This window comes from Peromyscus californicus, unplaced genomic scaffold (assembly GCF_007827085.1).
Source record: "Peromyscus californicus insignis strain IS unplaced genomic scaffold, ASM782708v3 Scaffold_6__1_contigs__length_162567912, whole genome shotgun sequence".
NCBI classification, from domain to species: Eukaryota; Metazoa; Chordata; class Mammalia; order Rodentia; family Cricetidae; genus Peromyscus; species Peromyscus californicus.
The window spans coordinates 101,551,268-101,568,855 of record NW_026294584.1 but is presented as its reverse complement, the minus strand read 5'-3'; the positions used below and the strand labels follow the sequence as shown (position 1 = coordinate 101,568,855).

Genomic DNA, 17,588 nt, shown 5'->3' with positions numbered 1-17,588 from the left:
TCCTTTGTTAGCAGTTAGGACTAGTGCAGAACGAAAACTCAGGGCCCTTGTGGGAAAGTTATTAAGAATTTCAAGATGGTAATAGCAGACAGAGCATGTGGTCAAATGCCAGCCCTTCTCACCGAGGGCACGGGTCCCAACCGCACAGGCAAACACCCAGAAAGCCACCTCAGTAATGATACTCTTTGCACATTCCTGCTGGGTTTCAAATGTTTCTTAGTTCAAGGGTCAGTTAACCTCTTCTGCGAAGAGCCAGACAGTAACTATTTTAGGCCCCCTGGGGGGTGACATATGGTCTCCATGTCAACAACTCATTTTTTTTAGCATAAACGTAACCATTGAGTCCTAACAAATGAATGTGATTGTGCTACAACAAAATTTTATTTAGAAAAACAGGGACTGGGCCATCAATTGCCAACTTCTGCTCCAGACAACCACTTTCTTCCATTCTGGATCTTTCTTTTCTTTTCTGTTTTTTTTACTTATTCTCTTGTCTTCCTCACGACATGATGATATAAAAACATAAATATCTTCCTTACAGCTGAAGTTCTGAGGTGCTTTGCTGCTCATTTCCTGTTCTTTGTTTCTGAGAATGTGGATGGGAAACCTTGTGCCTTGGGATCCGTGAGGCAATCGCTGCGACCTAATACATATTTCATGGGCATTTGAAAGGAAAGTGTATTCTCTGTGGGGTATAGGGTTTAGAATACATTTATTAAATCAACCTCATTAATTATTATTCATATCCTGTCTTCAGGATGTGTAAGTATTCAGAGACATCTTTCAGATTCAGACAAGAAGATGCCATGGTTTCCATCTTCACACAAGCGGGAGCCATCTTGGCACATTCTGTCAACGCACTGTGATTTCATCAGCGTTCAGGGTCCTATTGTTAGACTAACTACACTGTTATCTCGTTGATATTTTAAATTTAGGATTCAAGGTTTTTATTCAGAATTGGTAGGAAGTGTTGTCCCTGATCACGCTATCTTCGGTAGATGCCAGCTTCCTAAACAAACTGAAAAGACACCCATCCTTGCCTGTGCCATCCGTGAGAGTTCCACACAGAAATCTCTTAGTCCTTGAGGCCATGACAAACTTTGTACGAGCCAATGTGTCCAAAACGAAAGGACCCTACTCGCCTGGTCTCCCTCGAGGAAATGCACGTATGAAAGGCAGAGCATCTCAGTTGAAAGGGTCTTGGGGGGGGGGGGGGGGGGGGGGGAACCAACCTATAACACGGGGCAATTATCCTCAAAACATAGGGTGTTCTAGCTCTCTCTGACCCAAGCAGGTGGTGGAGGATGGGAGCAGGAAGCCAACAACACTTCTTAGCTTATGTAAATGCAGTAAGAGAAATTCTGGTTATTTTAGATAAAAAATGTGTATTTTCTCCTTTGAAAATCAACCAAGTCTTGCATTTTGCTCCATAATCTCATTGATAACATTGTTAGGACCAGTATATACTTCTGTTACTTTGGATTGTGTCTTTTTTTACATCTTATTTTAAATATGAAAATATATTTTCATTTTGATACCAATTTCTTCAAGTAATTTTTTCAGTAGAGACCCATGCACGGCACGTATTTTGAAAACTACATGTCTGAGAAGGCTAGCTGAGGAATTTAAAAACCACATTCACTCAAGAGCTGTAATTACTGAGATTTTTAGAGCAATTGATGTTGTAGAGCAAAAAAATATGTCAATCTAAGTCTTACTTTTTTGGAGGAGTAGGGAAATCTGTTGTCTTCTCTTTTCATAAGTTGTAGACTTTTTCTACTTATTTATATGCTTTAAGAATCTGTCTAAGATCAAATAATCTGAGGACCATTTAAAAATTAATTTGGCAGAGTGCTTGGTGAGTCATACACAGAAGAAACCAATCTCTCTCTCAGGAAAATTGTCTTCTATTATGTTTATTGAGTTATTTGTTGTACTATTCACAAACATGTTCTCTTCCTAGGAATTAGTGTCAGATATACATGTGCTGTCTTCATCTTCTTGAGGCTCTTTACAGAGAATACGTTCATTCATTCAGCGAGCCACACATGCCTTATATGTTCTTTGGAATCAACAGAGGTAAATAACTAAGACTCCTTGTGTTCTGAGGACTTACAAACAGCAGGCACTGTGCTGAGCACTTGGCATTCATTGTCATTTAGTAATGGCACTTGGCACTTTGGGTGTGGCCAGCTCTGCTCTCTTCTCTACTCTGTGATCCGTACATTTCCCTGATTACAGGTCAGGTATCTGGGTTCACAGAGAAGCCAAGTAACTTCTTCAAGGATACACAGCCAGTAAGTGGTAGACTTGGGATTTGATCAAATTAGTCTAGCCTTACAATCCGTAATTTTGATTCAAACCCTAAGTCTTCAGCATTTAACCCTGTGCTCATGACCACTATGCGATACTGCCTCCCCATGGTGAGGTTAGGAAATGTGCAATTGCAGTTCACGGTGAAGATAGAGTATTTCCATACATTGATATGGGACTGTGGGAGCGGGGTTTAAAACTGTGGGGGAAAGGCTTAAAACTGGGGCCTTTAAATGGCTGACTGTTGCCCACATTAACAGAAGAAAAGTGGAGGACTAATTACAGGTTTGCCTTCAATTGATGACCAATCACCATATAATTGAAAACCCAAATGGAGCCAGTTTTGAGAGACAAAGAGGAAGCTATTAATTACACCAGGTCAACAAAAACACACCAGGCCTCTCCTGGGCAAGTCAGGATGTTTGGTCACCTAGGTAACACGGATTCCTCACATCCCAGATGTACTCAATGGTGTCCTTGTATCTCACTCTGCCCTGCTGGTTATTGGGCTGTTGGAGTGTTAGAGGTCTAAGTGGGATGCCTTACTCTTTTCTCACGTACTTTACAGCTTCTGCAGCCCTGCACTTGTTTTTTATGGGCAGGATGACAACAGCAAGCTGATCAGGACGCTGCTTATAAATTTTGGCCATCCCCAGAAGTCCTTTGTACACTAATGGAGGTTCTACATCAACGAACAGAGGACAGTGGAAAAGATAAGGTCTGGATGAGATGTTTCCTGACAAACCTTAAGTATTTTTCCTCTCCTCAGTTTGGACCACCTCACTGTTGTCATTGGGTATGAGTTATTTGGGGTTGGGAGATTCTGAACAAGAGAAGAATTTTAAGTAAAGATGCAATACAGAGGGGTGATTGTTGTTATTTATTTGGGGGCCATAAGAAGCCCACAGTTCATGTGTCTTAAAGACAAGTGGGCATCACTTAGGTGGAGATGGGGTGGGGAGGACTGAGCTGCAGCTAAAGGTGTGGCCTAGTTATAGCGCTCACACAGTAGCTTCACTGTAAGTTTAAACCGTGTGGGATGTGGTAAGAGATGACACTTGGGAACTACATGGTGAGCACAGCAATAAAAGCCCTGAGTATTTTACCATGGTTTCACACTTGGTCCTGAAATAGCTTTAACTGTGTTCAGAGTATGTGTGAGGGGTGGAAGTTGGTGTCAAGATTAGATTTGTGGGTTTTGTTGTTGTTGTTTTGTTTTGTTTTTCACTGATTTGGTACTAGAGTTCCAGAAGACAAGATGGATGAGGTATAAAAAGAGATCAATTTGGGGAGTTCACTGAACTGGTAAACACGGTGGAGACCTGAGCTAAAGTGATGGCGGCCAGGAGAAAGGGGCAGACCCATCACAGACACGGGTGCGTACACACAAGGTGTTGCAGTGTGAGGAAGGATTACTACCAGGTCTTTAGCTGAAGAGGGTGGCTTACCGAAGCATCATCCTTTGAGATCAGAACCACAGGAGGAGATGACTTCAGAGGCAAATTTCCAGATAATCATCCTTCCCCTGGCTTGCTCCACCTCCTTCCCCAGTGCTACAGCCCTGCACTGCCCCTCTCCCCACCGCCCTGCTCCGCTCTGCTGAGCGCAGTTTCTTCTTTGCTGACAACTCCTATCGGCAATTCCTCTGGGTTGGACCTTGGCCATCTTCCTCTTCAAACCCCACCTCTTCATGACATTTTAAAATCCTTATATCATTATCTTTATATTCACTATTAGCCATGCCTTCATTCTCAACTGCTGCCCTGGGGCTAACAATAGTCAAGGCTTTGTTTTCAGTTCCAAGGCTCTAATGAAGCCGCCTACTCAGTGTTTCCACCCAAATGCCCTACATGCTCAGACTCTCCCCAATCCTGACAAGGTTCTCTAGCGTTCGGAAACCTGCTTCCTCCTGAGGCAGCTTCCCTCCCACACACTCAGCCTCCTGCTCAGTTCTTGCGCTCACTTACTCTTTTGTCTCCATCTCCACCACAAGAACAGGTGATCAATATCCAGCCACTAGACATAAGCTCACCACCACTGCTCTCAGAAATTCCTAATCTTAAAAAAACGTAAGAAATTACTGATCTCCAAACCTATTGGAGGGATAAAATTCAAATTCTTCCTAAGGTCACACTCACATGGCAGATAATGTCACTCGGCTTTCCTGTACATTGCTTCTTTATCATTTGACAAAATGTCGCTCAATTTCCACGTTCCTGGTCCAGAGTCACCTCCTCTTCAAAGCCTGCAAAAGTCCCTCTTCTATCAACCCAAACTATTTCACCAGCATTGTCTTGTTTTGTCTCTTCCACTGAACCTTGAGTTCCTTGGGAAGTGGACATGATCTTTATAATTCCTAAATCTTAGCATAGCTTCATGAATACTGAATCGAGCCAGGCATCATGGCACACGCCTGCAATCCCAGTACTTGAGTGACAGAAGTAGGCATGCCAGGAGGAGTTGAAGGCCAGCTTGGTTTGCATGAGATCCTGTCAATACACACACACACACACACACACACACACACACACACACACACACACAGGGGTGGGAGGAGGAGGAGGAGGAGGAGGAGGAGGAGGAGGAGGAGGAGGAGGAGGAGAAATAGACAGATATGATATGTGCCCTATCCTGGCCAGATCATTGCTTTGAAGACAGGGAGGCATCACTTGTTAGAGGAGCACAGCACTTTTCGAGGGGTAGTTATCACCACCAGCACCATGACCACTGATGTTATCATCACTGCTATGTCCACCATGACCATCATCTTTGTTACCATCATCACTATTATTATCACCCATCACTGTCAGCATCAGGACCATCATCATCTCTTTCACCATCACCACTATTATGATCATCCCTGCCACCACCAAGCACCATGACAATTATCCCTGTCATCATCATCACCATCTCTATAACCATCCCTCTGTCATGAACTCTCTCTGTCACAACCACTATCCCCATCATCCTTGTCATTATTATTACCATCCTCATCTCTATCACCATCACCCCTGTCACTATCACTATATCACCACCACCATCCTTATTATCATCATCAGTATCAGCACCACCATCTTTAATACTACCACCACTCGTTGTCTGGTATGCATTTGCCAAATGTTGGTTAAAGATTTTAATCTTTAGAACATTTCTGTGAGCATAAACTTTAATGCCTATTTTGTTAACAAGAAGGGACCAAGCATCAGAGAAGTTAACGGTTTAAAAAAAATTATTTCCCCAAGTTCATAGTGCTTGGTCAAGGATTGAGTTGAAGTTTCAAACTAGAGCTGTTTAAGCCCAAAGTTGGCATTCATAGCTCCTATGATTGAGGCTTGGTTCATCCCTACGCAGCAGTGAAGCACAGTTCATTCTGGAGTCAAGATGGAAATGGAGCCAAGATCTGTTCTAGTTAGTGCACATCATGGCTTGTATGTGTGTGTTCAAAATAGGATTTGTCATCACCGGTGGACAAGTAACAAAAGCCTTTAAGGAGCCAGCCTCAAAAGCTTTCTCCAAGAGTTTGAAGAAGACTCTACAACCAGCTACGGATCTAATCTGAGGGATGAGGAATGAGTCTATGCACCGTGCTCTTTCAGTCCATGTCTCTTTATTGTTCTAAGTTAGCTTCTCTAAATTTACAGCTTCTTTTCAGCTCTTATTCTTAGCTCCTCTCTTGCCTGACTATCCAAACATTTCTAACAGGACACTCCTTGCAATCCTGAGGAAAGTTTCAAAACCCTCAAGGTCATAGCACATTCCTAGAATAGACGATAAGGAGCAGAGCCGTTAGCATGGTAATGCAAGGTTCCAAGGTCTCAGGACCAGAGGGAGGGGGCACAGTGCCCAGTGAGACAAACTCTGAGACATAGCTTTTTATCAGCAGACTTGGCAAGTGAAGAATTGACAGGCTTTTCTTAGGGTGTTTTGTGTTAGTAACCTTGGTAGACACCTGCGACTCTGACCTCGTGCGTAACTGTAGAGTTTTAAACTTGTGATCTATTTACAAAGGCCTTTAGTCTAGTTTGAACTTGCTCTGAAGCAAATATGAGCTAAATGTGTGCAGTTTGTGTTAGAGTGAGGAGAGATTATTATTTTCTGTGTCAGTCTGAGCAAAAGGCACAAAGCAGGCTTTGAGTGTCTACAGACTCATGGGACACTGGATCTGTCTGTGAAGCATATCCCAATATACTTTCTATATATCAAAATTACACAGCTAAGTGAAAAGCCATCTTCCTGACCACCCACAGATACATGTGCCCATAAGATTGAGATGTAATCATGAGATTACATACACACATTTTATGAAAATGCATGGTCATGGGGAGATATCATAGCTGTAATTGCACAAGAAATCTACATCAAGAAACAGTCAATTCATTCAAAAGGCAATAATTCCAAAATGCCCTGCATTTTGGTTTAAACCTTCACCAGGATCCTTGACTCTGGTGGGTTGACCTTTTGGACACTAGTTGTCACCTGCTGTATACTCCCATGGCCTTTTGCTACCAGCAGCTCTCAATAGACAAGTAGCAGCCTGCCTGCTCTGCCAGCTCTCCATCCTCCATAGCATGCTGGCTTCCTCATCATCAAACAAGGACTCTCCCTGGAGTTCAGTTTTTCAGGAGCATGCTGCCTCAGCTACCGTTTGCTCTCCCAGGAGGGGGAAGGCCATCGTCTTGGAGTGGCAGCTGTTCTTATCTTTCCGCTCGGTCTCACAGCTTACTGTGAGAGTGAGGGACCTACATCACAATCATCTGAGGAGAGTTTGTAAAATGTAAGGGCCTGTTCCAGTGAAGCCTGGACCCAGCCTCTGCAGACATATTCACTTCCAAGGTCAGCACTTCTCACTGGTTCTCTATCACTCCCACCTCCACCCATGACCACTTTTGCTGGGATGGATCCTTGGGTAGTGGGAGTAAACAAACCTTTTTAAAATGTTTAATGAATTTGTCTTGTTGGGGGTGTGCTTCTGCATGGATTATCTGGCCTCATGTGTAGTGCCTGCAGAAGCCAGAAGAGGGCATCAGAAGCTCTGGGATTTGAGTTGGAAATGACTGTAAGCCACCATGTGGGTGCTGGAAGTGAAACCCAGATCCCCTGGAAAAGCAGCAAGTGCTCTTAACCACTAGGCTATCTCTCCAGCCCTGGAAGAAACAAGCTTAGCATGTGCTGCTCTACTCCACCACCTTTATCGGGGATTTTCAACAAAGTGGAACCAACCCTAGGTGGCTCTTAAAAATAAATGTAAGGGCATCTATTAATTTTTGGTTATCACAATGATCAGGAAGAATCATGATATTTAGATATTAAGAATTAGGAATGCTAAGTACCTCTCACTCCTTCATAATGAAAAACTGTCTCACTGGATATGGCAATCTCCTCTCCATCAAGAAACACCAGTAGGAGTCTAAAACCCCAAAGTCACACTCTGAATCCACCTCTGTGTGGGAACTCCTAACTCAGCTGCCTCAGTGTCCTAGGGCTGTATTTGTTGTCCAGCCTGTCAAATTCCCTTTGATCCCACCAACTACACAAAGAGAAATTCTTGTCTTTCAAATATATTCCTGTAACACTTTGGTGGCAGAGAATCATGTCTGATGTCTCGCTTCTCTTCCCACACTATCAAGTTTATTCCTACCCATGGCATTGAAGGTTTCCTCTGAAGTATGGAGGGAATGGGGAAGGGAAGAAAGGAGATGTAACCCCACCTCCCAGGTTGATCTGAAATGCTATGCCTCGTAGTAATTTCTGATTGATTAACATGCCCCAGGTCAGCTCCAAACTGACCCCTTCTAGACGTGTTGGCTTCTTATCCTACTCAGCCGCTGTTCTTGCTTACGCAGGCCAGTGGAGCATATAATTATGTTTGCAGTAGAGGTAGTAAGTACCCACTCATATCTGGTGTTTTTCTTTCCTCTGGCATACATTTCTTCAGTCCCTTTCCACAAGGTGAGGGCACATGACCAGTATGGGCCAGTGGGCTGTGGGTGGCAAGATCTCAGTCAGTTCCCTTCTCCAGCATTGGCTTCCTCGGGGGCTGTGACAGAGAAGGGACTCTCCAGCAGCCCTAGCTCATAGGACAGCCCTGAGTGTCACCTGTCACTGAGACCTGAAGGTTGCTTATCATCACAGCACTATGTAGCTCACCCTGACTGACTGAATGTTCTCTTGACTGCTCAGTCTTGCATCTTTCCAGTAAATCGTGGGTTTGAGGTTGGCTTTACTGCTTAAAGTGGTCTCGGCCAGCCTCTCTCCACTTCAGTTTCCCCACTCGTGAAGTGGTGATGGTGACTGTACAGATGTTACGGGGACTGCAAAGGCTAAGCAGGCTTGGACAGGCACCATTTATACCACAGTGCCTGGCAGGCAGCCAGGGCTGTGACAGCCACTTGGTATTTTTCCTGCTGATCTAAACTTGACTTTGCCCGCCCTGCCCCAAACCCTCACTGGAGCTTTCAGCTTTGGCTTTCCAGAGGCCTTCTAATGTCCTCTGCCTAAAAGGCCACCAGTCCAGACGGCTTCCGGCTTCGGCCTTCTTTGCACCTCCTGGGACAGGACATGGCTTGCTGTAGGCACTGTGCTATCCGGGTTTTCATTGTGGGGCCAAGTGCCTCAGTCACTTTCATCACTGTTGAGAACATATCTACGCCAAGTACAGGAAAAGAGTAAGCCAAGTGTGATGGGGGAAACTGAATGACTTTTTCAATGAGAACTTGGCACGTCTGAAAAACATGTCAAAATGTCCAAATATCCGTTGTCTTGTGTTAGGGAATAATTAAATTAGTACAAGTGCTAGATCTGGTCTCTTGTTCTGACACCCAAAACAGACACCCATTTAAATTAGCATAAAGTGAGTCTAATTTGCATTTATGTGTCAGCTCTCTCTGTTCAAGGGCTGCCAGAGTTTGTTCCTAGACATTGGGAGATAATTACAGGTTATAATTATAGGACAGATGCCTTCCTCCAGCACCCCCCCTGCCGACTCTATTCTCAGGGAAACACCGACTTTTCCCAGGTCTCCAGAGTTAGGAAAAGTAGAGGTCATTTACTTGGTAAAAGTAGAGGTAGATTACTCACCCAGAGAGAAACACACAACAAACGCTTGCGTCTTACTTAGTTCCTGTCTACTACACACCAAGTCTTTCTGTTTGTAGACAGTCCTACCTACTATCGCCTGGCCCAGCAGGCTCTCTTCAAACCTGGAAGCAAACTGCTGGAACATTTGAACAAAATAAAGTCCTGGCCCCGGAGAAGTGTTTGTCCTGGTGTATTTTATGGTTACTATTGCAGCTTGTTGGAGGGATGCTCTAACACTCTGCTTCCCTCGATCGGTGCCAACTTAGCATTCTCCTTACCCTAAACGACTTTCCAAGGCATTGCGGAAAACAGGCTCCATCCGTGCGCCTTGACACATCTGCACGCCTGAATTCCCCCTTTCCATCAGATTCAATCTGAACAAACCACTGACTTATTGGACCTCCAAGTGCAGAACACTCCGAGGCACTGATCACACCCCAGAGTGTGAATCACTAGCCCCAGATCTCTGGGAGGTGAGAGGGGTGGAGGCAGGAGCATGCGAATTTCCCACTAGTGGCAGCTGATGCACAGTGGTCCAGCAGCTGCTCCGTAATTAAGCAAGTCTTAACGGCTTGGGCTCCATGATTTACTGAATCATGGTGCAGGGATTTTCAGTCTCTGGAGCCTACTGGATCTTGCTGGCTATACCGCCATGTGCTTCTCATTACAGCCCAAGGGCACAGAGTAGAGACAGCAGAAAGGGCCAGGCTGGGAGGCCGGAACAGACAAGATGCTGCTCTGCTGCTCTGTCAAGATCTAGTCCTGATTGTAGACAGTTCTAATCCGGGGGCGGGAGTGGTGAACTAAAGTTTCTCCCATCTACAATATAGGGACCCTCCTGTCTACCTCCTAGACAAGGCTGTCTCCGACCCTGGTGAGAGCACATGAGGCTGGGAAGCTCACCTGAATTTGGACTTTCAAAATTTCCTTTGTAAGTTAATCGTTGGGAGCCCAGGTTGTTTCCCAGAAAAACAATACTCTACCTAGGGAGGTTCCAGCCTAGGATGACAAATATCTGTCCGTATCCATTACTTGCGTGCCCATGTCCCTGGGGTGCCACACTCCCTCACAGCCCTGCAGATCAGCACATCTCAGAACACCCAATGGAAGTCTGAGAAAGTGGCAAGATGGGCTTCCTTTGTTTGGGGAAAGGAGATAGAAACATCGGTGGGGTGAAAAGTAAGTCCCCCCTATAGACCCACCCTCACCCCTGCTCTCTTCTGGAGTGTTCTATTTTTGAAGTCTTTATGGCACACGTATCATGGCCAGCACTTCCCCGAGACTGGAGATGGAAAAAATCAGCCTTCTCCCTCTACATGAAGAAGATGACTACGTGGCATAGAAATGCACATTGCAGTTACAAAGGCCCCCGCCAGAAGGAAAAGTCCATCCGCGTCCACGGTGGGTCCTGAAGACTTCAAAGAAGCTCTGTTGGCCTCTGAGCAGTGGCCTTCCAAATCGGACTTTTCGAATCCCTGATTGAATTCCCAGCAAATTACTCTTCCCAACTCTAACCAGAAAAGCATGTTTATATAAACATGAAATTCCATCAGTGTAAAGCCTTGTGCAGCCCCGCTGCCAGAGCCCCTAATAACGCCCTATTGGGTTACTGTGGTGTTCTGGGTTATCATTATACAGTCTTTGCTCCTGGTTGCGAAAACATGACGTTCCATTAACTATATAATCTGGGCTCCCTCCAGGCCAGAGATGCATCCTGCTCAAAGCTGAAATGAGCCAAGCTGTAATGCCACAGAAAAGCGAACTGACTGCAGGAGGGAAGGCAATTGCAGGGGGTGGGGGGTGGGGTCGGGGAGAGTGGCCGCAGACTCCGTTCCCTGGGACCCACGGTCCTGCCTGTAGCTAGCACCCCAGCAGCCAAGGGGCTCAGAAGCCCGAGCACAAACCCAGTCAGCATTCTTTCCCTTCCCACTCTGCTGCGGTCTGGTGATGCACAGAAGTGTCTGGGGAGTTCCTTTCCAGGACACAGGACTTGGTCTGCAGGGACTACCCTGTGGCCAGTCTGCCATGCCTGCCTGGTGGCCCATCCTCCAGCTCTGGGCTTAAAAATCACATCAATTCCCCTGGTTGCAGGTGACAAGCTGGAGGTGTATATACAATGTAGAAGTTCTAGCAAGCTTTTCATTCAGCACAAAAATACCCCAGAAAGACAATGATGGGAAGCCAGAGGCCTAGAATTAAATGTGAAAGGGATGGCTTTCTTCTTAATAGTGAGGGGCTGGGAACTCAGTTCACTGGCCAGAGCCCCTCTCCATACATTCCTTAAGAATTCACAGCTGCCAGGTGTGGTGGTGCACACCTTTAATCCCAGCACTCAGGAGGCAGAGGCAGGCAGATCTCTGCAAGTTCCAGGCCAGCCTGGTCTACAAAGCAAGTTCCACAACAACCAAGGCTACACAGAAAAACCTTACCTCGAAAAACAAACAGAAACAGACAGAAACAGGATTCAAAATTGCATTTTGTTTAATATAAAATTGGTATATTTATTATAGAGAAATTTGAAAATTCAGAAGTTGAAACTCTTATCTTCTAGAGAAGAACTCTATCATAATAGTAAGTCCAGACATGCACATGCAGGGGGTAGCTTTATTTTGCTCTGTTCTGAGGTGGGAATCTAGTTACTTAGCCTAGGTTAGCCTTGGTCTCCCAAGTGTTGGCATCAAGCCTGGGCTCACTTCTTACAAAGGTGGAATGCATAGAATGTTTGGAAACATAATAGTATAAGTATTACATATTTCTCCTAAAATATCTTGCAAACACAATCTGCAATGGATATACAGTACTCTGCATATTTCATATCTTACTTAAGTCTCATTGTTAGACATTTAGGTAATTCTCAGCTTTTTACTATAAACCGCACTATCATAGACACACAGTAAGGGCTCCTTTTTTGCAGGGTTTCTTTTCTTTCTTTTTTTTTTTGGAAGATAAGGACTTGGATGGAAAAGAAGATCTTTAGCTGTGTTAAAAGCATGCAATACTTCCTGCCAAAGCATCATCTCACCACTCACATGGCAGCCACATGTGACTATTTAATTTAAACAAAATTAAAAGTTCACGTCCTCATTTGCATGGCGAACACATATGGCAAGTAGCTACTGTTTTGGACAGCAGGAACACAGAACACTCCTGACCTTCTAGAAAATTCTATCACGCAGTTCAAATCCACAAAGATCATCAGTTTACACCGTCCCTAGCAAGACAAGACATAGGTGGCCAATACTGGACACTATAATGCTTTAAAAACCTCTGCCAACCTAGCAAGCACAGTATCTTGTTTGATCTTTTCATTTCTTTAATTACTAGGGAAACAGAATGTTTTTGTTCGTGTATTAACTTTCACATATATTTTTCTTGAGAAATTATGACATAAGGCTATTTTCTAATTAGCTTTTGCATACTAAGATCAGATTTCAGAGAGTAAATTAGATTGCAAAAACCTTTTTAGCTTATTATGCTTCACTTATGCTATTTTTCACCCCCTGAAGAGCACAGTGCTTATATATTCAAATCTCCTTCTATTCTTCTTCATGGCTTCTGTATTCCTGTCATTCTCTATAAGATGCAAGCCTGAGGTTACACAGATATTCGTCACCATTTTCCAAAGAATATTTTTTAAAAATAATGAACTTATTCCCCACTTATTTGAAATGTCACTAAGAATTCATAGGTAATTATATATTTTTCTATTTTTGTCCACGTATGCTTTGAACTTTACCAAACTGTTTTCATTAATTTTCCTGCTAATACATTTCAATGTTTGCTGAGAAATTATGTCTTCATTATTATTTTCCAAAAATGTTTTATACCTTTTGACTTGGTTGTCACCTCTCAGAAATAATTTTAAGATGATTTTGCTATTTTTTTATCATCTCAATAAAATAATTTATAAATCGGATCAAAAGCTCAGTTCAAATTATAGACTTAGGAACACCTGATTATGTTCACAGCATCCAGGCAGTCCTCTGTGGAAATGGTGATTTTGATGTGGATGTTGTTATTCAAGTTTCAAGTTTCCCCATGAGTTCCTTGGAACCTGTGATGCGATGGTTTTTATTGTTATTGTTTGCTTGTTTGTCTTTTGAGAGAGAGTCTTAGGTAACCTGGGTTGGCCTCAAACTCACTATGTAGCCCAGGAGTCCAGGATCACTGTGAACTCCTGGTCCCTCTTGTCTCTGCCTCCCTACTGCAAGTATTATAGGCATGCGCCGCGGCCACTGCCACCACCACCGGCGCCACCACCGCCACCACCAACCACCACCACCACCACCACCACCACCACCACCACCACCACCACCACCACCTTGAGTTTATTGGTTTCTGTGGTGCTGGGGAACAAACGCAGGGCTTGGACATTCTAGGCAAGCATCCTACTGAGATGCATCCCCAGCCCCGAAATCTTCTTAAAAGAGCACAATGCGAGCACCTTTGGTTTCAGACAAAGTCCCAGAGTTTCTCTGACCCAGGAGCTCCAGCTCCCACCTGCTAAAAGCAACAAAAGATTTTCCATTTCTTAGCCTGGGCCTGAATTTTAAGTATCCACCTTCACTCGTAAATCTGTAAGGAAGAGATCTCACTTTTTATCCAAAGAATCTGGAGTTGAAAACAGCCTCTACGGAAAAACCAAACCCCAGCAACTGCGAAGCACATTTGGTGTCCAGCGGCCAGCTTATTTTTCAGGACTCTTGTTCCAACTCCCAAATACTTTCCAGTCTGTGAAACTCATCTCCCCACCACTGCACTGCAAGCGCCTCTCCTGGCATTGGCGCAGATCTGAGGAGCCCGGATCTTGAGGGACCTTTTATTGTTGTAGCTGCTTTTCAGCAGAGCGCATGAAGCAGACTTGAGTGACTGCGGCTTGGCAACCCTGTGGGGATCTGGAAAGTGTTGAACTGGTCGTAACTCAGTTCTCCCTTAAGCAAAGTCCATTTTAGTCAGGAGGCCAATCATGCTGGCTTCCCTGGCAGCCCATCAGTCAAAAAGCCAACAGCCCAAATTTACCTATATCTCAGCTCTGAAGGCAAAGGGCGCTGAGGACATTTGCCAGTATCTGAAAGCATTTTAGGTTGACTCCACGCAGGCGGAAGAGTGGCAGAGTGCCTGGCATCTGTCTATAGGGTAGGGGGCAGGGATGGTACTCAGCCCCCTACAAGGCTGAGGTCCCCACGAAGGACCAGTTGGAATCCCAGAGGTAGAGAATACGTGACTTGGACTTCCACTGAGTACCCAGGGTCATCAGGCATCAAGCCAGGAGAACAAAGACTGTATTTTGTGGTCGGACATTTGTAAAAGGAGATGGCTGGCTTTGAAGAGTACCCTTGCCTCTTACTTAGGAAGTATCTGCAAGTTCTACTTCTGGTTGCAATCCCTTATCACCAAGGTGAGAAGCCAGACAAACAGAGTCAACTGCATCCTTCTTGGGGCCAGGGACGGCAAGAAAAGTAGGCAAAGCAGACCGGACAGCCCGCAGTTGGGGACCAGAGTCCAGCAGTGGCGCGCCCTGGGGACTACCCCCTGGAGAGCAGCATCCTCCAGGCACTTACTTGTCCAGGATGAAGTAGAGGTCGAATCCCCCATAGCAAGCTGGTCCCCCGTCCTCGCGGCGTCCCCCGTGTCCGGCGCACACGAGCACGAGCGCAGCCACGCAGAGTCCCCGCAGGCCCGCGCCCAGGCGCCCAGAGCGGTCCATGCTACAGCTGGAGCGCTGGCCTCTCTTGCGTCCGCGAGACCTCAGGGGTTCGCCATACGCGGCCCGGGGCTCCCGTCGAGTCCCTTGGCTCCTTGGAAACGCCCGGAAGCAATTGTCCAGAAAAGTTCAAGGGTTTCGCTCTGGTTTCCGCCGGTTCTGCGCCGGGGTTTCGGGTTTCAGGGACCCCAGGGCGCTCTGCTCAGTGGAGCTGCTGGGTTCGGGCCCTCAGGCCGCTCCCAGGCTAAGCTTGAAGCTTTGCAGTCGAAGCAGTTCCGTCCCGACGGCTCTTTGTCCTAGATTTTAAGTATGATGGGGTGGGTTTTCAAATTGTTCTTGGTTGGGGCAGTGCGGTGTCTTCGCTCCCTCCCTTCTCCCCTCCTTCTTAGTGGTTTTTGTTTTTTTTTTTTTTTTGGGTGGGGGAAGAAAGTCCAAAGAGTGCCACCTTGTGGCTAAGGGCGGCGAAAGTGTTGTTGGGGTCTGCTAGACCATCATTGGGCAGGAATGGATGGGGGCTTTTGGTGATCACGGATGATAAACCTCAGAGTTTTCAGGTGATCTGTAAGCCTTTAATTAATCCTTCCTTTCTGTCTTGCTGCTTGTCTTTCCCACAGCCTCCTTTCCATTCTCTCTAGCCTTTCCAAGCTTGCTTTCTTTTTTTCCTGTCCTGCATCTGCAGATACAGTCACTGTAAACATTTGATGAAAACTCATTTCCTTCCAGCAGGGTGGCTCCAACCCCAGGCCAGGATTTTTCAAACAGGAGCCTTTGTGCAAACGAAGCAGGGAAGAACACGGCCTTTGTGATCTGAGCCATCGAGTGACCTCACCTAGTTTTATTTCAGATCATGAAGGGCCCTGGGTGAACTTGGCACACACAATGCCCCCAAATGTGAGGCTTGCCTTGAGGCTGCTGCCTCTAGATCGAGGCCCTCTGCCTCCACATTTCAGGGAGTCTGTGATAACAGGTCTTCCTTTCTGCCTGTGAGCTTCGTCATCCCTCCCCATCTTTGATGACGGAACAAGGAAATACACAGCTTTCAAGGCTGTCTACGGTGCAAGCCATTAGGCACTGTCCAGCAAGGCATGTGCTTGCCTCTCTACACTGGTGGGCCTTCCTTAGTTTGAGTCCCAGTTCCCACAGGACACATGGTCTAGCTTCCCCACCACTCTGGAAGTCACCAGTCAATGCACACTCTTGTCCCAGTTTCAAGGCTTTTCTACATAGGCACACTTCTTGCCCTCCACTCCAGAGCCTCTGAGACCTTTGCTGCCCACCACGGCCGTTCTGGTAGTTTTCCTCCAAAGCATATTTCAGTATCTTGGAATGATTTAGTAGTCACTGATTGGTTTTTTGTATAAGCACATTATTAGCGAATCACACTAGCTCCCCTCTGAGGTGATCTCCAGAGCGGCCCAGCCTCAGTTCACACACCTCCCGCATAGAGGAACGTGTAAGTGACTTATTTGATAGGGCAGATTTGATGGTGTCTGGTTTTTAAGGCACATGTATGAGATATTGTGGCTTCCCCTCTTCTTGGTTCACTTACCCGGGGGAGGCTCAGTGGCTGTGATGGCTATTCTTGGTTGTCAAGAACAAATTACAATCCAGAAGTGGAGGGCACACCTGTGGTCCAGATCTTGAGGCAGGAAGACAACAAGCCTTAATTCCAGACCTTGAGGCTGATGACACCTTCAATCTGGGCCACCCCCTCTGCTGGAAGCCTAGATAAGGACAATGGAAGGAGGAAGGGTTTGTTCTTGCCCCCACCTGTCAGCACATCCATTCCTTCACTGGCATTGGAGCCTACTTCTTCAGGATCCACCATATACAGAAGATCAGCTAAGACATCCAGCCTCATGGGACTGAGCAGCTACTAGATTCTTGGACTTTCCATTTACAGCTAGCCATTGTTGGATTAGTCAGACTGCAGCCTGTAAGTCATTCCAATAAGTTCCATATATATGTATATGTGTGTGAATGAATCTCTCTCTTCATATATATATATATATATATATATATATATATATATATGCATATACATATACATATTCCACAAGTTCTCTGTGACTCTAGAGAACCTGCCTAATACAGTGGTGTATTATGAGAAACCCCAGCCCCCAGCACCTCCACCTGATGTGGCTGGACACTGCCATCCCCACTGACAACCAATATCAGTCACCAGCCTGGTGACTTGAGAGCTGATTCTCCGGGGCCTGCCTAGCTTGCGGGTGACTGCAGCCTCTGAGACCCAAGCAAGCACCTGAACTGGCCCTCCCCGACCCCTGACCCCTGGAAGCAGGAGACAGTGTTGGCTGCATTCTCAGCAGCTGACTTTGGGGGACAGCTTGTTATGCAATACCAGGTAACTGACAAATGCCTGTTATCACTTTAACCCTTGGAGAATTTCTGTAGGACAAAAGTGATTTGACAGTTTCCCAGACTTGATTGTCTATGAAGCTGTTTTCAGGTAACACCTACTGGCACCCACATT

General features: G+C 45.7%; 1 protein-coding gene across 1 annotated transcript in view; it reads right to left on the bottom strand.

Moving 5' to 3' along the window:
* The window catches only part of Antxr1 (ANTXR cell adhesion molecule 1), a 196,673-nt gene extending 181,194 nt beyond the window's left edge, over nucleotides 1-15,479 (bottom strand). The window contains exon 1 of the mRNA XM_052720148.1: nucleotides 14,952-15,479. Coding sequence (XP_052576108.1) covers nucleotides 14,952-15,097 — 146 coding nt within the window. The 5' untranslated portion in view covers nucleotides 15,098-15,479. The remainder of the gene's footprint in view (nucleotides 1-14,951) is intronic.
* Nucleotides 15,480-17,588: the final 2,109 nt, after the last annotated feature.